Source organism: Hibiscus syriacus, unplaced genomic scaffold (assembly GCF_006381635.1).
Source record: "Hibiscus syriacus cultivar Baekdansim isolate YM2019G1 unplaced genomic scaffold, ASM638163v2 tig00117046_pilon, whole genome shotgun sequence".
NCBI classification, from domain to species: Eukaryota; Viridiplantae; Streptophyta; class Magnoliopsida; order Malvales; family Malvaceae; genus Hibiscus; species Hibiscus syriacus.
Window position 1 is genome coordinate 206,402 of NW_024063536.1, and position 25,524 is coordinate 231,925.

General features: G+C 32.9%; 1 protein-coding gene across 1 annotated transcript; it reads right to left on the reverse strand.

Moving 5' to 3' along the window:
• Positions 1-42: 42 nt before the first annotated feature.
• On the reverse strand, positions 43-24,190 carry LOC120197107 (peptidyl-prolyl cis-trans isomerase, chloroplastic-like). Its single transcript, XM_039198722.1, has 5 exons — positions 24,133-24,190; positions 23,823-23,888; positions 853-936; positions 643-728; positions 43-342 (listed from the first exon to the last, which is right to left on the reverse strand). Exons 1-5 carry the CDS (start codon positions 24,188-24,190, stop codon positions 187-189), a joined length of 450 nt encoding a protein of 149 aa, XP_039054653.1. The 3' UTR covers positions 43-186.
• Positions 24,191-25,524: the final 1,334 nt, after the last annotated feature.

Sequence of the window (25,524 nt, forward strand, 5' to 3'; positions counted from 1 at the left end):
GTAAAAAGGATAAATTATACTGATAAGAACAACACTGTCCTGGGCTCATGGCAAGAGCTTACAGAGTATAAATCCAAAATTCTCATAGAAATCACATATTACCAGGTAAAGTCATCCTGCTGCAGGAAAAAAAAGCAATATTAAAATGTGCATTACTTGTTTTTGTGGTTACATGAACAGGCTGTGTTAGCCTTCTATCGGCAGCTCTCCACAATTAACAATTCTGCATGGAAACTTTGGGCTATCTGACCTGCTCGTCTCTTGGGATTCCAGTTTGCGCACAACATCCATTCCATCAATAACATGCCCAAAAACGACATGTCGATTATCTAGCCATGGAGTCTGTAAAACACAGACACAATGAGCCTGGGGGGGGGGGCAAAAAGTGAACGAAAAACTTAAACCAGATAAAAATTTTGGGGCAACTGAAAATTCAAGCTTTGCAACTGATTCAGCAGCATGATCAATTAGGTAAGTATCAGCAGAGCTGAGCAGTAATCAGCTATAAGTGAGTATACACAAAGAAACATCTATCTTCTAGTGAACATTTACACATTCTTGATTCCCAAAGACCATCATAAAACATACTTCCAAAAAATAATGGTAAAAATGAAGGAATCAAGGCAGCAGAAGTTAGCTCACCTTTACTGTGCAAATGAAGAATTGGCTCCCATTGGTATTAGGACCTGCATTAGCCATGCTTAATACTCCAGGTCCAACATGCTTCACTGCAGATAAAAAGCTCAAAATATCATAACCAGGATAACAATTCATTAAGGAATATAGATTAGCATAACAACACGGAATGAAGCTCCCAAAATTTGAGCTTAGCATGCTCATTCTACAACTTACAGGCAAAGCTCTCATCTTTGAACATGGATCCGTAAATACTCTTTCCACCAGTTCCCTGCAACCAGCAAAAGCACCAGTTTTCTACTGATCAACGGGAAGTTCCTCTTACAAAAAGATAGCAATACATCTTCAGAAAGCCAAAAGATAAATAAAGAGAGGGCTTACATCGGTTTATCGCCACTAACGATTTAAAGACAGAGTGACAAAAAACCCAATGTATTAAGTTTAGTGAGGAAATTAAAAAAATTTAAAGTTCAAGGAGAAAAATAGGAGAGAGGGTAAAATTTTGTGATGAAATTTGTAATTTACCCTTGTAAAAAAATACTTTTACATTAACACTTTTTTTATTAGTTTGCATTAACACTTTTTTTATTAGTTTGCATAAATTACAAGAGATTATTTATTCGAAATATTCTTAACTATTTAAGAATGAATGTTTAAATATTTATGTAAATAACATACTAAAACCTGAAATCTTTAGATATAATTATCCCTCCAACGACTTGAGTTGTTTGGGTCGTACAGTTTTACATTAACATTTAATTGTTGAAAAAATGAATGAATTTCATTGATTGATTTAATAATTAAATTAAATTCATATACCTTTTGAATATTTCAAACTAAAAGATATTTATCTCTTTAAATTGAATATCAGTAGGATAATTATTATTTTGAAATATTTCAAATTAAAAGGTATTTATTATCTATTTAACTTTGAATATTAAAAGACAATTATATTCTTTTGATTATTTCAAATTAAAACAATATCTATTTAAGTTTGGATGTTAAAAGGTCTATATTATTTGAATATTTGAAATTAAAATATATCATTATCTATTTAAATTAAAATATTAAAAGATATCTATTTTGAGTAAATATCTTTTGAAAATCCCCTATAAATCTTGAGCTAATCTATTAGGTTAAACACATCTAAGAATTCAAGAACATCAAATAACTTAAATTTCTTTCTCTTTATCTAGTTTTCCGACGATAGACAAAGGCAAGGGATAGTTTGTGATCTCAACAGTTGTGCTATTGTACGTCAATCATTTAGTTGTTGTATCGTGGGAGACAAATGACTATTGATCTTGAGCACTAATGAGTGACTGAAAATCTATCTTAAGGAAACTGTGTTGCGATAGGCCTCAACTCATTTCTGATCGATGGAACAATAAAAAAGTATTTCTCCTTCTATATATTTTTATATTATTTTTTAAAGAAGTTTAACTTCTTTTGTTTTATTTTTTCAAGTTCGATTTCATCTCGGAATGTTATTTTTATAACAATCTTAAGACCGAAAATCTATCTTAAGGAAAATCTTTTTTTTGACCAAAAATTTATTTTGGGATTTATGTTGTCATCTTAATGGGTTTGCTTAAATCCCAAAGTGGATAAATCTATTTAATGTAAATTATCATGCAAGTAGCATTGATTAATGATGTCATTTAAGAAAGTTGATTCTATTCAATAACAAGATCAAAAATAAACAAAAATTAATTTTCTATTTATTGAAGTTATTACTAATTCCAATTTCGTTTCTTTTGCAAAAATAGAGACAATAAACTCCCCCGGTTTACCTAACTTGGATGCTAAAATGATGGTAACGATTCATAATTCAAATATGAATGTGAGTCAACCAGCAGTGACAGTTAACCACAACGATAAGTAGACAAATTTTTTGGAGAGGATTTCAAGATGTGAAAATAAAAGATGTTTTTCTATCTGACCGCAATGAACCTTTCTAAGTTCTTGAAGGAAGATCCTCCTATTTTTAAAGAGGGAGAATGTAACACCTCGAAAACTGGGTTAGTAGATTCAGGTATTTTCGTTTGGATTAGAATGCTTATAAGATTAATTTAAATCATTTGAGTCAAAAATAAAGGGGATTGGGCTTGTAAGAACGCCCAATAGTTGATAAAAATGGCATTTTTTATTTGGATTTGGAAGAGCAATGACTAAAGGGGAAATTAGACCATTGTTTAAAAACAATGTTGATTTTCATTTAACTTCGATGATGTAAACGGGGAAGAAAAAGCTAAAAAGTCTTCTCTCATTTTCCTCACCATTTGTCTTTTTCTCTTCTCAATCTTCTTCATCTTTCCTTCTTGTAAGCTTCAAAGGTGGAAATTTTAGTGTCTTGTAAAATTAATTTATAAGTTTGAAGGTAAGAAAAGAAACCACATTCCTTAGAGCTTCAATTCAAGCTCACTATTACAACCTTTGGTTATGGTGGCTTTAGAGGGTTTTAAGGTTTTAGGATTCTAAAATGTTTCCAATTCATTTTTAAGGGCTTGGAAACATGTTTCTAACTCCTCTTAAGTTCTGAAACAAGTTTTAATCCATTCTCTTGCTTTGTTTAGTGAGAGAAGTGGGGGATAGCTCCAAGAGAAAGAACAAGGAGAAACTTGTGCTAGGTGACCTTTGTGGACTCTTCCATCAGCTAGAGATAAGGAAACACATAAATAACTTCCCTCTACCACATGTAGGTCATGAAACTATGTTTTGTTCGCTTGTTGTGTTCATGGGTTTTATGGTAGCATTCCTATTTGATGTTTTGTTGTGTTAAAATGGCTCTATATGATGTTAAAAACCCCATATGACTTAACAAACACTGAGTAGACTTAAGAGGGCTTATGAGAAACTCTAGAAAGTCACTTTCGTTCCTAAACATGTATTTTCGAGCAGGGGTATCGGTATCGAAGAATTGTACCGATACTTCCCTTTTTAATAGGGTAAAAACAAGGGAATTGTGAAAGAGGTATCGATACACCTTCAAGGGTATCGATACTCTAGGCCCGATATCGATACTCAAAGGGTATTATCGATACTGGTGACAATTTAAGGATTCTAGTAGCCAATTTTGATATCAATACTCATGAGTGTATTAATACCAAAAGAATAGTATCGATACTCTCTATCGGGGTATCGATACTAGTAAATAAATTGAAATATAGAAGCTAAAATTGGTATCGATAGTCGGGGCAATATCGATACTCTAAGGCCAATATCGATACTGAAAGGACCAATATAGGTATTGACATCTTATTATTGGGCAAAAAACTTTGCTAACTTCGTAAGCTTAAAAAGGGGGATTATGAGGGCATCAAGGTTTCTTAAATAAGACTACAAGTGAGAATATTATTGAAAACTTTTATGAACAACAACATTAAATTATCTGGCATAAAAACTAGCCTTTGTTTGACGCTCAGGAAACAACAAGGACACATTGGTTACTTGAGCGTATGCATGTACTATTCGAATATGTTTGTAGAGATATCCATATTCTCTTCCCTAGTGCTATGACACTTTTGTATCAGTGTTAATGCACTTTTATATTAGTGCCGAGGCACTTTAGTATTAGTGCTAAGGCACTTCCGTGATTTAATGGCAAGCCTATATTATGATTCATATGATGTATCGTTACATATCCTATTGCAATGATCTATACTTAATGCATTTCGTTGCAACATGACTTAACTTGCTAAGCATTCATAGTTAATGGATGCATGTAGTATAGTGGAGTCGTCTATGTAACACTAAACTCGTAGCACAATGTTCGAAATTGTTTCTGTTCGCAAATTAGTAGATGCCAGACTCGAAAGCTTAACGCCAGTTAGTCAGATTCCAGATATCACCAGCTGCAGAGTATATCTTGATTTTCTTTGTGGGCATGTATTTTATAGACACTTTTGTATTCGAGTCATAACTTTGGATTACTATATTTTGATATTTATGTTTGGGAGCTCCCCGCTTTTGTAAACCTAATTATTATTATCTTATTTTGTTTAATGTGATGATTTATGATTTGGAAAATTGGAATGTATTAAGAAATTTTTTGGTTAGCCATGTAATACCCCAAGTTTTGGTTAGTTACTAAAATATAAGTTTTGAAAGTTTAGTGGATAAAGTATAAACTTTGAAAAAGTCAGGGACCAATATTGTAATTTTAAAAAGTTATATATTTAGCCCGTAAATGAATTGTTTGGCCTAAAACAAGATTTTTCGTGGTAATCAAATTTTCAGTACGAGATTTGTGTTAAAAGCTATAAAGCAATAAAGTTCGGTATAAAAATTGGGTAATCGGATCGAACAAAAATATTATGCAAATTTGAAAAATGTGAGATAAGGGTTGGAAATATTATTTTTCATATTTTAGATCAGAGAAATTTAGCAGATATCACTGTAATATTTCAGATTTGGCAGAACAGTGAAAATTTAGTGACTAAAATGCAATTTTTGAAAATTGCATGGCCAAAGTAGAAATTCAAAGCTAAGTTGATTCATTTTTGGCTATTGAATATTTTAATGGAAGATAATGCAATGATAATTGGTAATTATAAAGTTTCATTAATGATAATTTTGGGGTTTCTCATTAATTGAATTTTAAATTCAATTATATTATAAATAAGGCATGTGTTAAGGATTATTAATACTAGAATAATCAACAAATAAACACATTTTCAACCATATTCAATCTTGGGGCCGAATACACCATAGCTAATACATAAAAATTTTATTTTTGATTTTTAAAGCTACATGATTGATTTTTGGACTAAGTTGTGAAATAAAGAATTGATCTTACATCAAAATCTCTATCATTTGGTATAAGAAATTCATGTTAAACATGTTTTGATGTTGAGATTTGGTGATTAGGGTTTATGAAGGGTTTATAGATTTTGAAGATTTAATAGAAGATCATTATGTTAGTGATGTTGTGGATTAATTCTAGAGCATGTGTGATGATTAAAACCATGTAAAGAGCCTTGTAGTAGATTCGACCATGACTAGGGTCTTATGAGATTAGTTGATTTTGATTCAATTTGATGTTATAATAGTTGAAATTGCATGAATTTGCTCATAGGAATTTGAATTCATGCTTGAAAATGAATGAAATCTTACAGTAATGCACTAGGAAAGTTCAAACATATTAAGAAAATTGGGGAGGGATATTGAAAAATTTACGATGGTCTAGAATTGATATTGGAAGTGTTCTATGTGATTTGGAGATCAATTTGGAAGCCTGAAATAGAAGAAGGGCTAATTTTCAAGTTTTGAGAATTGTATAGCATTACAACAAGAATGTGATAATTGGGGTGTTCAATGTAGAATTTTAATTATGCAATGTTGTAATTTAAGTTGAAAAGTTGTTTGGAACAAAATTATAAATTTGGTAAATTACAAGGTGGAATTCGAAAGGTCTGGACACTTTAGGGACTTAGTAGCAAGCTTATTAAATGTGAATGTATCATTTGGGTAAAATATTGGATTACTGAAAATTTTATTTACATTTTAATTTTTTTTAGTTTAAATGTTGAGTTGGGATCAAGTTACAAGTTTATAAAGATTGATGGTTGAATTCGAAAAGTCAAAGAAACTTTGGGATGAAATTGCAAGTTTTTGAATGTTATAGTATTGATTTGAGAATTTTATTAAGGCGATGGAAATTTTAGTAATTAAAGTGCAATGATCATAATGGTAAAGGATCATTATGAATTTAATGGAAAATTAAGGTGAATTCTAGAAAGAATTCATAATTAGTGACTTGATTGTGTAATTGGCAAAAGTTGAGGGGTTAATAATAGAAATCAATATTTATGGAATTTAAAGAGTATGTTTGAGAAGTTTGAAATTATGATGAGAGTATGGTTTAGTTTTATATCAATTAAGTATTGATTTTATTTTACATATTTTTATTTTATATTATTAAGTTTAGATTATATTAGTACGTTACTAACATATAGTTGAATATTTTATGTTATTATATGACATTGTCAGATCACGATAAACCTAGAAAATCAAGTGATCCGAATGGAAAGAATAAATCACAAGAGTAAGGAGCATTATATAAAAGTTAGGTAGTGAGGCAAAGGTGAGTGCAATTTATTTATTTAATTATTTTGAACGAGGATGACTTGCAATATGTTAACCTCATAGTATTTTTCAAGTATGTTTTCTAATTTAATTAATATTATTTTTGTAATGTTTATATAAATGTTTTATGGATGATTCAGGGTATGAACTGCCCAAATTTATGTTTTTATGATGATGATTTAAAAATAATTATGATATGATCTAAAGCCCATTGCATTTTGCATTGAGAGTCGTTGGTACATTTGACATGTCATTAAGTTGAGTAAATTCAAGTTAAGTTATGGTACATTCGTGTACATTATGATTAGCACTTTTGATTCATATGTACTGGTATGCACTTGGAGTGTATCTTATGATAAGTTATGATTGACACCGTGATGTGTCTAGTGTGCACCTTTTGTTATATTCACGTACCTTATATTCTCTTAAATATAATTTGGGCTAAGAAAGTGAAATATGAAAGTTAAGAATATATTTTATGTTGGCAAAAAATATGATATGTACATGTTATTTTTTAATATGATTTTTATAAGAATTTGAAACAAGTTGATTTTCAAGTTACGATGAAGTATCGAGCATCTTTTTGGGAATCACACCTACTACATGTATCAGTAAGACATATTTGTTGTTACTTTTGACTAGTATTGGCATGTATACTTATGTTACTAGTTTTTTGTTTGGATTTTAATTAAACAACATGTAACAGTAATCTAGGACCATTTTATCTTGTCTAGTTTAGTTATCGATATTTATCAATGAGTATATATATATATAATATATTATGTTTTAAATGGTTTGAAAATTTATCATAATTTAGGTATTTTAAAATAGTTTGAGAAATATCACTAAATTGTCTAATCGTTTCTTGAATATGGATTTATTTTCAATGTTTAAATATTAATTTATGACTTTATTGATTTAGAAAATAGTTTTAAAGTTAGAAAGGAACATTTTTTTAAAGAAACAAAATTTTAAGCATTTATGTTTAATGAATGTTTGTAAAGTTGGTGAGACATCTTTAGCTTGTATTTCGAGACGTATATGGGCTATGGGTGTTACATTTATTGGTATCAGAGCTGCAAGTTTAGCCAATTCTCAGCCTAAACCGAGCCTATGTTATGTTGGAAATATGTACATACCACTAGGATGTTGAAATTATTGATTTGGTATGGATTGATGATTTTATTTATGATGTTACTCCTTACTAGCGTAAAGTTTTGTGATTATGTTTATATGAAGAATTTGGAGGGCTCGAGATGAGCTATCGAACAGGAGGTTCTAGAGGGAATCGATTGTGGAAGTAGTAATGAGGTGGATCATGTACCTCAGCAGCAGGGATCCCAGTCACATCAGAGTGTGCCAGCTCCAGATCAGGGGACGTTCTTGCAGAAGTTATAGGCTATCTTGGCTAGATATCAGCCAGCAGCAGCACCTCCCCCTCCTACTTCTCCGGCCTCAAGAGTGTCGATTCTAAAAGAATTAAAAAATTTAAGGAGCAACTAAATTTAAAGGTTAAGATCATGTTAGACAATCTTCATTGCTTTTCATTGCTTAGAAGAGGAAATACTGGAGGGCGTAGTCTCACGTTGCACAACCAGGCTTGTATATGGTGGACGAATGTGACTACGTGTGTTTCTGCTGATCAGATTACTTAGCAGTTCTTCCATGAAGTTTTTCAGAAGAAATATATTGGGAAGCTGTTTATTACCAAGATGAAGCTATAATTTTTCAATCTGATACAGGGTAACATACATGTTTATGAGTATGAGTGTGAATTTAATAAAATTACTTGATATGCTTCTGAGATGGTCCACACGGAGAAAGATGTATGTCAGAAGTTTATTCGAGGTCTTCATCCTAGACTGAAGGAACTTCTACTGACTACAAATCTGACCACTTTTCAAGAAGTGGTAAATAAAGCTAAGGATTTGGAACTCAAGATGAAATTTATTATTGATCAGAGATGACAGTTAAAGAGATCATGAGCATGATCCTCGTCCCAATCTAAAAGAGGTCAAGTTTCAGGTTTTCAGTACCATAATAAGCCTGAAGGTGGAGCTTCTAGTCATAAGGGATCTAAGGTAAAGGAAAAAGGTCGTTAGACTCAGACAAAAACTATTGGAACTGGTAGATCAGCTCAGCGCAGGGTCAATTTCCACTATGTCAGCAGTGTGATAAATATTACCCTGGAACATGTAGAGAGGTTCAGGAGCTTGTTTCTGTTGCGGAGATACTGGCCACTTTATCAGAGATTAATTATTAGCAGGTGAGAGATCAGTGCAGACAAAGAGGTTTGTAGCCGTGTCTCATAGAGGTGGTCGAGGCAGAGGTAGAGGAAGGGGATATTCAGAGACAACCTCCTTGTCCAATGTTCATGCTCCAGCCAAAATTTATAATATCAAGACTAATGAGGATCGCGATGACCCCGGGATTATAACAAGTACTTTCTATCTTTATGATGAGCATGTATTTGTTTTGTTTGATTTGGGTTCTACACATTCCTATGTTAGTTTGAAATTAGTGACATATAAAAGTATTCAGTTAAAACCCATTGACAGTGAAATGTTAGCCACGAATCCGCTGAGTCATAGTGCTAGAGTTACACAGATTAGTATAAATTGTCTGGTAAAGGGGTTGTATTCTGGACGAATCTTATGGAAATATCATTTGACGAGTTCAATAATATATTGGGCATGGATTGGTTATATCGGCATTATGGTTGGGTTGATTGTCACATTAAGAGATTATTTATAAAAGATGCAGAGGGTACCGAGATAATATTAATTGGTGAAAAAGAGAAATCATTGCCCAACATGATATCAACATTGATGATAACAAACTTTATGTCAAAAGGTTGTACACATTTTCTGGAAAATGTGATTGACACCCTAACATTTGAAGTTCGACTGGAGGATATTTTGATAGTTAGAGAATTTCTAGATGTATTTCCTGATGAGTTACCTGAATTACCTCATGAGCGAGAGGTAGATTTTAAGATTGATATTTTTTTGGGACTACGCCTATTTTGATGGCCCATTATCGAATGGCTCTAACAGAACTCAAAGAGCTTAAGGCTCAGTTACATGAGCTACTTGACTGAGGCTTTATCAGACCAATTGTGTCTCTTTAGGGTGTACCAGTATTATTTTTTAAAAAGAAATACGGACTGATGCGACTATATATAGACTACCATCAGTTAAATAAAGTGTCAGTAAAGAACAAGTACCCTCTTTCAAGGATCGAGGATCTGTTTGATCAATTCAATGGTGCTTCAGTATTTTCGAAGCTTGATCTTTAGTCTAGGTATCACCAGTTAAAGATTAAGGAAAAAGATATTCTAAAAACGACCTTTAGAACCTAATATGATCACTATGAGTTCGTAGTGATGCCATTTGGATTGACCAATGATCAAGTAGAATTCATGGATTTGATGAATCGGGTATTTCAGCCTTATTTAAATCAGTTCATGGTTGCATTCATCGATGATATTTTAGTGTATTATAAGACCAAAGAAGAGCACGATGCATATCTCTGCATGGTACTTCAGACTTTGTGGGATAAAAGCTTTATGCCAAGTTTTTAAAATGTGAATTCAAGATGTCAGAAGTTACTTTTCTTTGTCACGTGATTTCAATTGAGGGAATCAGTGTAGATCCCAAGAAAAATACAAGCTATAGTGGAGTGAAAAACTCTGAAGAATGTTTTTGAAGTTTGAAGTTTTTTGGGATTAGTCGGCTATTATCGGAGATTCGTGAAAATTTTCTTGATGATTGTTTCTATGCTTACCAAGTTACTCAGAAAGGATGTACCATTTGTCTGGACTGAACAATGCCAAGAAAGCCTTGATATACTTAAAAAGATTTTGACAGAAGTCCAATTTTAGTACAACCAGAGTTAGGCAAAGATTATGTGATTTACAGTGATGCGTCTCATAATGGTTTGGGATGTGTTTTGATGCAAGATGGTAAAGTGGTAGCCTATGCTTCAAGATATTTAAAGAAAAACGAATGAAATTATCCAACTCATGATTTGGAGCTAGCAGCTATAGTGTTCGTTTTGAAGATTTAGTGCCACTACTTATATAGTGAGCAATGATATATTTATATAAATAATAAAAGTTTGAAGTATTTGATCACCTAGAAAGAATTGAATCAAAGATAAAGGAGATGTATTGAGCTTCTAAAAGACTATGATGTGATTATTGATTATCATCCTGGAAAGGCTAATGTGGTAGCTGACGCACTTAGCCGAAATACATTTTCTACTTTACGAGCTTTGAATGCTCGATTATCAATGAAAAATGATGGTGCACTTATTGCAAAATTGATATTGAGGCCTGCACTACTAGATCAAATTAAATATCTTTAGAGCAAAGATAAAAAGTTTCTAGAAAAGATCAATCATATGAATAACGATGAAATGAAAGACTTTAAAATTAAGTCTGATGGATGTTTGTATTATCAGGGTCGAGTTTGCTTACCTGATGATGAAGAACTGAAGAAAGATATTCTCTCTAAAGTTCATTATAGTCCTTTAACTATGCATCAAGGAGGAAATAAAATGTATCAAGATCTAAAGAGTCGATTTTGGTGGGCAGGTATGCAAATGGCTATAACTGAGTTTATATCTAAATGTTTAACCTGTCAGAACGTAAAAGAAGAGCATCAGGTTCTATCTAGATTGCTACAAGCTATTTTCATTCCTCAGTGGAAGTGGGAAATAGTTACCATGGATTTCGTGATATACCTTTGACACCCAATAAGGAAAAATTGATCTGGTGATTGTGGATAGATTGATTAAGATGAAACACTTTATTCCAGTTCAAGAGGATTACTCGATGGATAAGTATGTTGAATTATATATCAGAGAGATTATACGACCTTATGGAGTAAATGTCTATATAGTTTTTTTACCGAGATCCGAGGTTTACTTCGAGATTTTGGAAGTCTCTACATGAAGCCTTGAGAACTCGATTGAACTTCAGCATAACTTATCATTTTCAGACATATAGTCAATCTGAGCAAACTATCCAGATACTTGAAGACATACTAAGGGAGTGTGTTATTGATTGCAAAGGATCATGGAAAAAGTATTTGCCATTAGCAGAGTTCGCTTATAACAACAGTTATCAGTCGAGTATCAAGATGGCTCCTTTTGAAGCAATATATATAAGAAAATGTCAGATGCCATTGAACTGGTATGAACTAAAATATCGAGATATAATTGGTACATAAATGATCAAGGAAGTGGAAGGCAAAGGAAAGTAATTCAAGATAATCTCAAGATAGTTGTTGATAGACATAAATCTTACGCTGATTTGAAGAGAAAATAAATCGAATATCAAGAGGGTGATAAAGTATTTTATAGTATCACCCTAAAAAAAGGTTCTGAGATTGGGCACAAAGGAAAGTTAAGTCCGAGATTTATTGGCCCATAGGAGATTATAAAAAAAGATGGTCCGATAGCTTATCAGTTAGCATTACCACAAGAGATGGATAAGATTCATAATGTGTTTCATGTATTGATGCTTCAGAAATATCGATCAGACCCTTCACTGTTATTACACCAAAGGAAATCAAAATTCAGGTGGATCTATCGTACGAGGAGAAACCAATAAAAATTTTAGCTTATGGAGTAAAAGATGGATGGTTGAATTCGAAAAGCCTAAGAAACTTTGGGATGAAATTGAAAGTTTTTTAATGTTAAAGTATTGATTTGAGAATTTTATTAAGGCACTGGAAATTTTAGTAATTAAAGTGCAATGATCATAATGGTGAAAGATCATTATGAATTTATTGGAAAAGTTAAGGTGAATTCTAGAAAGAATTCATAATCAATGACTTGATTGTGTAATTGGAAAAGTTGAGGATTTTATGATAAAATAAATATTTATTGAATTTAAAGAGTATGTTTGAGAAGTTTGAAATTATGATGGGAGTACGATTTAGTTATATATCGATTTTATTTTATATATTTTTATTTTATATTATTAAGTTTAGATTATGCTAGTACGATACTAATATATAGTTGAATATTTTATGTTATTATATGATGTTGTCAGATCATGATAAACCTAGCAATTCGAGCGATCCAAAAGGAAAGAACAAAACCCAAGAGTAAGGAGCATTATATAAAAGTTAGGTAGTGAGGCAAAGGTGAGTTCAATTTATTTATTTAATTATTTTGAACAAGGACGATTTGCGATAAGTCAACCTCATAATATTTTCCAAATATGTTTTATACTCTAATTAATATTATTTCCATAATGTTTATATAAATGTTTTATGGATGATTCAGGGTATGAGCTGCCCAAATTTATGTTTTTAGGATGATGAATTAAAAATAATTATGATATGATTTAAAGCCTATGTATGTTGCATTGAAAGTCTTGGTACATTTGGCATGCCATTAAGTTGAGTACATTCAAGTTACGTTATGATGCATTCGTGTACATTATGATTAGCACCGTTGGTGCATATGTTATGATTTGCACTTGGAGTGCAGCTTATGATAAGTTATGATTGACACAGTGATGTGTTTAGTGCGCACCTTATGTTCTACTCACGTACCTTATATTCTATGAAATATACTTTGGGCTAAAAAAGTGAAATATAAAAGTTATGAATATGTTAAGTTGGCAGGAAATATGATATGTTCATGTTATTTGATATTAGTTATTATGATTTTTATAATTGGTATTGAGGCCTACACTACAAGATCGAATTAAAGATCTTTAGAGAAAAGATAAAAATGCCTAGAAAATATCAATCAGGTGAAGAAATATGAAATAAAAGACTTTGAAGTTAAGTCTGATGGATGTTTGTATTATCGAGGTCGAGTTTGCTTACCCGATGATGAAGTACTAAAGAAATATATTCTCTCTGAAGCTCATTATAGTCTTTCAACTATGCATCTAGGAGGAAATAAAATGTATCAAGATCTGAAGAGTCGATTTTGGGGGACATATAAGAGCTATAACTGAGTTTGCATCTAATTGTCTAACTTTTCAGCAGGTAAAAGCAGAGGATCAGGTGTCATCTGGATTGTTGCAACCTATTTTCATTCCTTAGTAGAAGTGGGAAAAAGTTACCATGGATTTTGTGATAGGTTGACCTTTGACACCCAATAAGAGAAATACTTGATCTAGGTGATTGCAGATAGATTGAATAAGAAAACACACTTTATTATAGTTCGAGAGGATTACTCAATAGACAAGTATGTTGAATTATATATTAGAGAGATAGTACAACTTCATAGAGTATCTGTCTCGATAGTTTTTGAAAAATATTCGAGGTTTACTTCGAGATTTTGGAAGTCTCTGCATGAAGCCTTGGGAACTCGACTGAACTTCAACACAACTTATCATCCTTATACAGATGAGTCAATCTAAGCGAACCATCCAGATACTTGATGACATGCTAAGGGTGTGTGTTATTGATTTCAAAGGATCATGGGAAAAGTATTTGCCTTTAATAGAGCTTGCTTATAACAACAGAGTCGAGTATCAAGATGGCTCCTTTTGAAGCATTGTATAGAAGAAAATATCGGACGCCATTGAACTGATATGAACTAAAAGATTGAGATATAATTGGTCCAGATCTGATCAAGGAAGTGGAAGACAAAGTGAAAGTAATTCAAGATAATCTCAAGATAGCTGCCGAAAGACATAAATCTTATGCTGATTTGAAGAGAAAAGAATCTGAATATCAAGAGGGTGATAAAGTATTTATTATAGTATCACCCTAGAAAAAGGTTCTGAGATTCGGGCGTAAAGGAAAGTTAAGTCCGAGATTTTTTGGCCCATACGAGATTTTAAAAAGAGCTAGTACGGTAGCTTATCAGCTAGCTTTACCATAAGAGATGGATAAGATTCATAATGTGTTTCATGTATCGATGCTTTAGAAATATTGATCAAATCCTTCACTATTATTACACCAAAGGAAATTGAAATTCAGGTGGATCTATAGTACGAGGAGGAACCAATAAAAATTTTAGCTTTGGAGTCAAAGATGGATGGTTGAATTCGAAAAGTCTAAGAAACTTTGGGATGAAATTGCAAGTTTTTGAATGTTCAAGTAGTGATTTGATAATTTTATTAAGGCGTTGGAAATTTTAGTAATTAAAGTGCAATGATCATGATGGTGAAGGATCATTATGAATTTAATGGAAAAGTTAAGGTGAATTCTAGAAAGAATTCATAATTAGTGACTTGATTTTGTAATTGTCAAAAGTTGAGGAGTTTATGATAGAAATAAATATTTATGGAATTTAAAGAGTATGTTTGAGAAGTTTGAAATTATGATGTGAGTACCATTTAGTTTTACATCAATTAAGTATCGATTTTATTTTATTATAAGTTTTGAAAATTTGGTGGCTAAAGTTTAAACTCTGTAAAAGTTAAATGACCAAAATTGTAATTTTGAAAGTTATATATGTTAGCCCGTAAATTAACAGTTTGGTCTAAAACAAGAATTTTTTTGGTAATTAGATTTTCGATACGAGATTTGTGTTAAAAATTATAAAAGCGATAAAGTTCGATATAGAAATCGGGTAATCGGATCTAACTGAAATTGTACAAAAATTTGAAGGATGTGAGATAAGGGTTGGAAATATTATATCCATATTTTAGATCAGAGAAATTTAGCACAAATCAATGTAATTTTTCAAATTTGGTCGGATAGTGGAAAATTTAGTGACTAAAATGCAATTTTTAAAAATTGCATGGTAAAATTAGAAATTCAAAGCCAAGTTTATTCATCTTTGACTATGGAATATTTTAATGGAAGATAATGCAATGACAATTGGTAATTATCAAGTTTCTTTAATGGCAATTTGGGGATTTCTCATTAATTGAATTTTAAATTCAATTATATTATGAATAAGCCATGTGTCAAGAAATAAACACATTTTTTATTTTTAAAGATACATGATTGACTTTTGGAATAAGTTGTGAAATAGAGAATTGATCTACATCAAATTATCTACTCATTTGAAGAAATTCATGTTAAACATGCTTGGATGTTGAGATTTGGTGAACAGGGTTTATGGATTTTGAAGATTTAATGGAAGATTATTATGTTAGTGATGTTGTGGATTAATTCTAGAGCATGTGTGATGATTAAAACCATATGTAGAGCCTTATAGTAGATTTGACCATGACTAGGGTTTTATGAGATTGGTTGATATTGATTCAATTTGATGTTATAATAGTTGGAATTGCATGAATTTGATCATAGGAGGTTGAATTCATGCTTGAAAATGAATGAAATCCTTGCCTTATTGCACTAGTAAGGTTCAGTCATATGAAGAAAATTGGGGTAAAATGTTGAAAAAATTACGATGGTCTAGAATTGATATTGGAAGTGTTCTATGTGGTTTGGAGATCAATTTGGATAAATTTAGAAGCTTGAAATAGCAAAAGGGCTAATTTTTAATTTTGAGAATTGTGGGTCATTATAGAAAGAATGTGGTAATTGGGGTGTTCAATGTTGAATTTTAATTATGCAATGCTGCAATTTAAGTTGAAAAGTTGTTTGGAACGAAATTGTAAATTTGGTAAATAACAAGGTGGAATTCGAAAGGTCTTGACACTTTAGGGACATAGTAGCAAGCTTATTAAATGTGAAAGTATCATTTGGGTAAAATATTGAATTGATGGATATTTTATTTACATGCTGATTTTTTAGTTTAAATGTTGATTTGGGATCAAGTTACAAGTTTAGAAAGTTGGGTGGTTGAATTCAAAAAGTATAAGCAATTTTTGGATGAAATTGCAAGTTTTTTAATGCTAAAGTATTGATTTGAGAATTTTATTAAGGCGCTGGAAATTTTAGTAATTAAAGTGCAATGATCATAATGGTGAAGGATCATTGTAAATTTAATGGAAAAGTTAAGGTGAATCTAGAAAGAATTTATAATTCGTGACTTGATTGTGTAATTGGCAAAGTTTAGGGGTTTCTGATAGAAATAAATATTTATGGAATTTAAAGAGTATGTTTGGGAAGTTTGAAATTATGATGGAGTACGATTTAGTTTTACATCGATTAAGTATCAATTTTATTTTATATTATTAAGTTTAGATTATGTTAGTACAATACTAACATATAGTTGAATATTTTATGTTATTATATGATGTTGTCAGATTACGATAAACATAGCAAATCGAGTGATCCGAAAGGAAAGAATAAAACACAAGTGTAAGGAGTATTATATAAAAGTTAGGTAGTGAGGCAAAGGTGAGTGCAATTTAATTATTTAATTTTTTTGAACGAGGACGACTTGCGATAAGTCAACCTCATTGTATTTTTCAAGTATGTTTACTACTCTAATTAATATTATTTCCATAATGTTTATATAAATTTTTTATGGATGATTTAGGGTATGAACTTCCCAAATTTATGTTTTTACGATGATCAATTAAAAATAAGTATGATATGATCTAAAACCCATTGTATGTTGCATTGAGAGTCTTAGTACATTTGGCATGCCATTAAGTTGAGTACATTCAAGTTAAGTTATGGTACATTCGTGTACATTATGATTTGCACCGTTGGTGCATATGTTATGATTTGCACTTGGAGTGCATCTTATGATAAGTTATGATTGACAATGTGGTGTGTCTAGTGCGCACCTTATGTTCTACTCATGTACCTTATATTCTCTTAAATATACTTTAGGATAAGAAAGTGAAATATGAAAGTTATTAATATGTTAAGTTGGTATGAAATATGATATGTTCATGTTATTTGATATTTGTCATTATGATTTTTATAAGAATATGATTTTCAGGTTACGATGAAGTATCGATCATCTTTTTGTGAATCACACCTACTACTTGTATCAGTAAGATAGCTTTGATGTTCCTTTTGACTAGTAGTGGCATGTATACTTATGTTATTAGTTTGTTATTTGGATTTGAATTAAATGGCATGTAATAGTAAACCGGGACATCTTATTTTGTCTAGTTTAGTTATCAGTATTTATGAATGAGTAGAATATATATATAATTGGTTCAAAAATTTAGCAGAGTTTAGGCAGGTTTAAATAGTTTGTGAAATATCAATAAACTGTTTAATCGGTGCATGAATATGGATTTGTTTTCAATGTTTAAATATTAATTTATGACTTTATTGATTTAGAAAATAGTTTTAAAGTTGGAAAGGGACATTTTTTTAAAGAAACAAAATTTTAAGCATTTATGTTCATTGAATGTTTGTAAAGTTGGAGTGACATATTTACTCGTATTTCGAGATATATACGAGCTATAGGTGTTACAAGCCACTTCGATGGTCCCGTGTAATGGCTAAACCCATCGGGTTTCATTTTAATCGGACTTGGGTGTTACAGAGAAGAAGAAGAGGTAGATAATATTACTACCTTCAATATTGTTGATTTGGAAGCACACTGATTATATATGTTGAAACTATATTTTGAATAGTCTACTACGATTCACTATATTCGGAATAGGTTGGTTATAAAACATCTAAGAAATTGTGGGAGGCATTGGAGCACAAATACAAAGTTGAACATGCTGGAGCTAAAAAGTTTTTAGTTGTCAAATTCTAGAATTTTACTATGGTTGACTCAAAACCAATAGAAAAATAAGTGGAAGAACTTCAACTAATTGTTAATAGAATTACTGTGGAAAGGATGGTCATAGGCGAGCCCTTCTAGGGAGCCACTATTATTAAAAAAAATTACCCCTCAGATGGAGTGACTTCAAGAATTATCTAAAGCACAAAAGGAATGAAATAATTGTGGAATAACTTATTGTCAGACTTGAGTAGAAGAGGAAAATTAGGAATGTCAACGGGTCAGGTCGGATTGAATTTTTGTCTGCTCTGACTCTGATGTGACATAGTAAGACTCTAATATGACTTCGACCCAACTCTGACTTTAATATTATTTAATTTGACATGATTCTGACTGTAAAATTAAAATTAAAACTCAATTTCAACCCAAATACATTACTAAAAAGAAAAAAACAAATCGAACAAAATCACTAAAGAACAATATTCAACATTGTTAAATATGAAGAAAAGAATCGGTTTTTTATAACAGTTTTTTAGAAAAAAAATTGCTAACTAAAAATAGAAAATCAAGTTAAATAAAATGGTAAAGAAACATTCAAAATTTTTATGAAATAAATGAAACGAAACAATAATAGGAATAAGAAGAACAAGAGAAAGAAGAATAAAAGGGAAGAATTGTATTATTATCTCAATATGAGTGGTGTACAATGTTTTCTCTGAACTCCATATTTATAAGCATAAGGAGTAGATATCTTATAGAAATCTAACTCTAATTGATATTAAAGTCCTAACAATAAAGTATATAAAAACCCTATCTTATAGATAGAGATAAAAGATAGAGATAGACATCCATATAAATAAATATTCATAATACCCCTTTAGATGTCTATGAAGATAATGTGCCTCGTTAAAACATTACTAAGATAAAAACCCTGTGGGAAAAAAACCTCAATGAAGGAAAAAGAGTACACGTATCTTTAATACATATAACATGTTGCCTCATTAAAAACCTTACCAGGAAAACCTAGTGGGACAAAACCTTGGTTAAGGAAAAAGAGCACAACGCGTATTTACTCCCCCTCATAATAATATCACATAAGATCTTTGAGTATTACAACTCAATCTTGAATATAATATTCAAATGTTCAAGTAAATGATATATCAATGAATAAATCTTTTCAAATTACTACTTGAAAAGATTCTTCAAATATTTATATTATTCTTCTTTCGAAGACCATGAGGGAGGAAACTTAAAAAAATGTTTGCTTTTATTTATCATCTTTTCAACTTATCTAATTTAAGTACTCGATCTATATGTCGAGACAAAACTTGATTTCAAGATTCTTTATCTCAAATATTCTTTAAACAATCAAGATACTTTGAAACTCTTCAGAAAATATATTTTAAAGCCTTTCAGGAGTTTCAATTCAAAGTAAACATTATCATAATTTGATCTTGATGTCTTTATAGAACATATGAGCAAGTAGGCTCTCAGCGATTCAGATATACCATATACACTAATAATGATCCATTCTATCTAAATATTTAAGCAAATGTATTTGTACAAATTTCCAAAAAGTTTTTAAAATGTTTCAGGCATTTTAGTCCTTCAAGATAAATATCACTACATATGGATCCACGAATCATTAAATGTGTCCTTTAACTTTAACACAATTATTAGGCGCGGAACAGGGGTCGCGTCTTAGCTTTATCTGATATAATTATGTAAGGCGCGGTGTAGGTACCGCGTCTTGTAGTTTTTCCTGGCTATAAATACCCTTTCCCCAGCGTAACTCCTCACATCTCCTCTCGATTAGAAAATAATTAATACAACAATCCAACAATCTTCTCATATTTAATTCAATGTTCGTGCGAGTTTTCGTTATAAGTTAATTTTGTGATAATTTTTTTATTATACTTATTGTTTATTATGATTATTTGAAAAAATATTATACTAATTGTTGTCAATTAATTTCTATGTTTATAAAATTAGAAAATGAGAATATACGTCGAAATAGTTTTGCGGTATAGGTAATAATATAAAATTATATTATTTAAATTATTTACGTTTATGTGTAAAAATTTTATTGTGTTATATTTTCGTTCATATATTATTTATTTAATCACATTGTTTCAGTTGTTTTTTTTGCATATATAATATTACCGCACTTTTAAACTCAAAGAATGACGCGGCTTTCAGCTATTGTTTATTATGATGGAGAAATTCGAGAAGATGAAACCGGCATTGTTTTCGTATCAAATGAGCGTGTTAAAATATCATTGAAGAGAAACATAACTCTTGAGGAGCTGATAACGAAGATTTCGAGGAAGATTCATGTTGGAAGTAGTAGAAGAATGTCGTCGTTGCAGTACAGATTTCCAACATCATTGTTGACATTAACTTATACATCGTTCGAACTTTCGAACAATGATGATGTTGAAATGATGGTTGAAGCTCAAAGTAATTATTCAGACGCCGATATTGAGATGTATGCAAATTTTATTCAAGTGCATGCTGTTGAGGTCAATCATTAAGCTCCCACTATGGGCTGGCTGAACAAGTTGATCAAGTTGATAGCCCGACAACAGTAATATGTAATGATTTTAATGCCATAATGGGGAGAGATTCATCCGCAACTCCTTACGATATGTACCGGGGTGGGTCGACGAACAATTCGTATGGCAACATTGCATCCAGTTCAAGGGGAATGCATTCATCTGCAAATCCCTTTGTCCTTAATATGAAGATGCTATCGACGCAACAATCTGTTCAGTTTCTATTTGACACGATGGCTTCAAGCTCCAGGGGGAGGCATTCGACTACGAGCTTTTTGATATGAATGTCGATATGCCTTTCAGTTCAAGGGAAAGGCGTGCAAGTAGTAGTTCTTCGACCTAAATATGGAGAGCATGGAGGAACCATCATCTCCACTAGAAGAACCGCTTCGTGAGCCTGGTACGGATGGTGCTGAGACTGGACTATTCATTCACCCAGAATCACCGCAATTCAACTCTGATGATGATGATAATGTGGATGAAGTTCCAGCAAATATGGAACAAACTGACCCTCCAGCACACATGTATGAAGCTGATTATGGTGCAATGTATGGGCCAGAATTTACGGATATGCCTCATCTTGGTGACTATGGATATTACTCATCAATAAATAATGGTGAGTTATATTTAGGCATGGACTTTTCAAGCAAAGAAGAAGTGATGATGGCTATAAAAAATTACAATATCTGTAATTTTGTTCAATCGAGAGTCGATCGCTCCACGACAGAAAAATATGTATGCTACAGTGTCCGACACAAAAACGGATGCAATTGGATGGTTCGCGTATCGAAGAGGAAGAGTAAAACAACAGATGGGAACTAACAGTATACAACGGTCCTTACACATGTTGTGCTGAGGGGTCAACCAAGATCATCCCAACTTAGACTCTGAAGTGATATGCCAAGCCATCATGCCCATGGTAAAAGCAAGCTCTCATATAGTTGTTGTTGTGTTGATTTCAGCTATACAATCGCAGTATGGGTACACTGTCTCCTATAAAAAATCTTGGTTGGCAAAACAAAATGCCATTGTCAAACTTCATGGCGAATGGGATGCATCTTACAACGAACTTCCAGGCTGGTTTAGGCTGGTGCGGAGGTTGAATCCTGGGATAATTATGGACTTCGAAACCTCCTATGCATACCATAATGATCGATTTCTCCGCGATCGATGCCAATTCTACCGGGTTTTTTGGACTTACCCACAGTGCGTTAATGCTGTCAAATACTGCAAGCATGTGGTCCAGATCGACGGGACTTTATTGTATGGAAAATACAAGCAAGTTTTATTATTGGCAGTTGTCCAAGATGGCAATCGCAACATTCTTCCAGTTAATTTTGCTCTTGTCGAAGGAGAAGATACAAATTCTTGGGCTTTTTTCCTCCGAAATTTACGTGCACATGTTATCACGAGGGAAAAAATATGTGTCATTTCAGATCGCGGAGCTGGGATCAAAGCAGTAATGGATTCTTTGGGTCCAATGTGGAAACCACCCTTTGTCCAACATAGGTATTATCTCCGACACATTGCTGCGAATTACCATGGAAGATACAAGAAGAATGATGAGCGTCAATTACTTGTGCGCATGGGTAAGTGAAACTGATGTAGTTTGTTTTCTTTCGATCCTTTTGATCATGTTAGTAAATTATACATTTTTTGATCAGGTTACGAACTACTTCCTCGAATCTTTGAATCAATACTTCAAGATTTGCGGGCGAAGAACGAGGAAGGATATGATTACATCAGCCTCATCGATAAATAAATATGGACAAATGCATATGATGGTGGATATCGATATGAACACATGACGACCAACTTGGCAGAGGCAATCAATTCAACCTTAAAGGGTGCACGTCACTTACCTGTAGCGGCTTTGGTAAAGACTACATATTTTTGTTTAGGGGCACTTTTTGCGAAGCTCGGGGGACAAGCTCAAACCTGGATGCAAGGCGGTCATGTGTATCACCCTAGATTAGTTGCAGATATACATAAAAAAAATTACTGCATCAAATGGGATGTCTGTAACAAGTTTCTCTAGAAGGCATGAAATGTTTCGTGTCACAAAGTTGTCGCGACCTCTTCAAAGGATTGAAGTTGTGTCGTTAAGAGTAAATCTAAGGGATAGAACGTGCGACTGCGGGTTTTTTCAAGCTCTGAAATATCCATGCTCTCATGTGATAACACCTTGCTCGCATACACGTCAAGACTATAACCATTTTATGGATCACATATACCTACTATATGAAGTTTTTAAGGTATACAAATTTGAGTTCCCCCCATAGGTAATGACAAAGACCCTGATGAGGTTCAAGATTGGCTTCCGATTGTATCAAATCCGATTTTATTGAGGGAGCGTGGTCGTCCAAAAATCCAATTGAATTCATTGCGATATGGATATTCGAGAAAGATCTAGACAAGACAGAAGATGTGGGCATTGTAGAAACCCAGGACACACTAGAAAAACATGTCCACTTCTGTTGTCATCAAGTAACAATTGATGAGGAAATGATGTAGTTGTTTATCAATTAATAATTATTATACTTTAATTTGCATTTACTTCAAGTTAATGTTATTCGATAACGCTGATGAAGATTAAAAAAATGATACAATTATACGAGATTGGACGTTGGCGTTATATTAACAAATAACTGATATTAACGATACAATAAGTATTAAATGGTAAATGATAACCAAATTACAATAACTAATATTAAATGGTAATAAACAAAATTAAGCAAAATAAATTAACAAAAAGTCCACAAATTTATCAAAATAAATTAAAATAAATCCAACTATATTAACAAATTAAAGTAAGTATTAAATGATAAATAATAAAAAAATTACAATAAAAAAGTCCAATAAACAACTACAATAAAAAGTACTAAATACAAATATAATAAAAAAACAAAATCTATCGATGCCTGCGACACGAATGTGTTACGCAGGGCGGTGGTTGTCGGTCTCGAGGAGGATTTCTTCATATCACTAGTTGTGACTCCTCGCTGTCATCACCATCATCATCATCGTCGTCGTCCTCCTCGTCGTCGTCATTAGCAGCAAAATTTTGTTGACGAGGAGCTGATGACGATGAAGCACCTCCATAGAATAAGGACCCTGGAGGTGTATGACTGACTATCCCACCGGCCTGAAAACTAGGAAAACTCATAAAAACCAGACATCGCTGAGTGTGAAAACTGTACAGGAGGTGTTTGTGCTATGGCCATGGGTGATGAGGTTGAACCCGCTAAATATCCAGTATATGAACCCCAAGTCGGATCTACAAACATCGACCCATAATAGCCTCCAGGAGGGGTCATATAACTCTGTGAAGGTGGCGGCGGTGGGGTCATAAAACCAGGTGATGGTGGCGGCAACGGCATCGGTAAGGGAATGGCGGTGGCGGCATAACATATGGCTGCGGTATGTAAGTTGCTGTAGACGGTGGCTGCTGTGAAGGTCTTGCTGGTGCAGTTGAGGATGAACCGGAAGCACCTGCTCTCCGTCCACGAGTCAGGGGACGATGGTGTTGTGTCAGTGAACGTCTCTATCGACGTCATGGAAATGTCCGCCCTCGTACATCATCGGGAAGTAGAAACGGTTTCCTGTTTCTGTTGAACCACTCATAATAATCATCACCAACCGTCAAGTCATCAACATAAATGGGCTCTCTACGGGGAATGCACCGATGTCGATCTCCCATAACACGACCCACTCATGATGCCTCACCAGCCAATCTGTATCGGTCTTGCCGCGTCTATCTGTGGCATGCAAGTCGTCCATATTGTGAGGTGCTTCCGGAATTGGTTGAAAACAACCAAATTGTCGGAGCACGCGATCAGTGGAGTGCCACTCGATGGTCGCATAACATATCAAATGGACCATCACCATTCAAACATTTGATAGGCCCCTCAACTCAGGTTGGATCACCGTCCTCACATCATCATTAGAATATGACACCCATTCAACTAAAACAAATATATATAATTTTTATCAAAATAATAATCTAATTATATAACTATAATCTAAAATCAATTTTAAACATTTAAATTCATACCTATGTACCAGCCTTCTGATCGATGAGCACCCTAATTTTTTTTAAATCATCAGGTAGCTCCTGATGATTTTTCCTATCAGTAGACCACATATTCAAGAAAAAAAAATTATTATACGCTATATAAAATGATTAATATACGAAATCAGTTTTATAATTACCTCAAGAGTAGCAGAAATATGAATGTGTTCTTCATAACGGGACATAAAAAGGGCAATCGATACCATGTCCAAGACTGCAGCAGGAAGAGATATCCGCCGATAGCATTTCTCCTGTAGTCAGTGGCTCGACACATCTCCCTGTACAATAAAGCCAAAACTGCCGAGCCCCAACTGAGTGATCCATCCAGACGAAAGTCGACAAGATATCGCAACCACATACAGTGAACTTGGTTGCTCGATTTGTCCGACATCAACAACCCTCCTATCAGCTGCAGTATGCATGCCCGTGCATACATTTTAACTTCATCATCTGACGCGTCATCGCTCAACTCTCCAAAATTGGCATCTAACCAATTTAACGGTATCGACAACCGTTAAAACTTTCGGGACACGTCCTAGATTATCCCGACACAAAGCAGTCCAGGAACCCTGCGCTATCCCCGATATCACATCTCCATCCACCGGAAGCCCCAGGTGCATAGCAACATCCTCAAGTGTAATC

Bases quoted from the DNA above. Each gene is read 5' to 3' on its own strand.
- LOC120197107 (XM_039198722.1), bottom strand. From the start codon at position 24,190: ATGCCGTTGCCGCCACCATCACCTGGTTTTATGACCCCACCGCCGCCA. The intron at 23,889-24,132 runs GTTATATGACCC...CATCGTCATCAG, and splicing joins ACCGCCGCCACCTTCACAGA to CTCCTCGTCAACAAAATTTT. The intron at 937-23,822 runs GTGATGACAGCG...CCCGTTGATCAG, and splicing joins CGACGACGATGATGATGATG to TAGAAAACTGGTGCTTTTGC.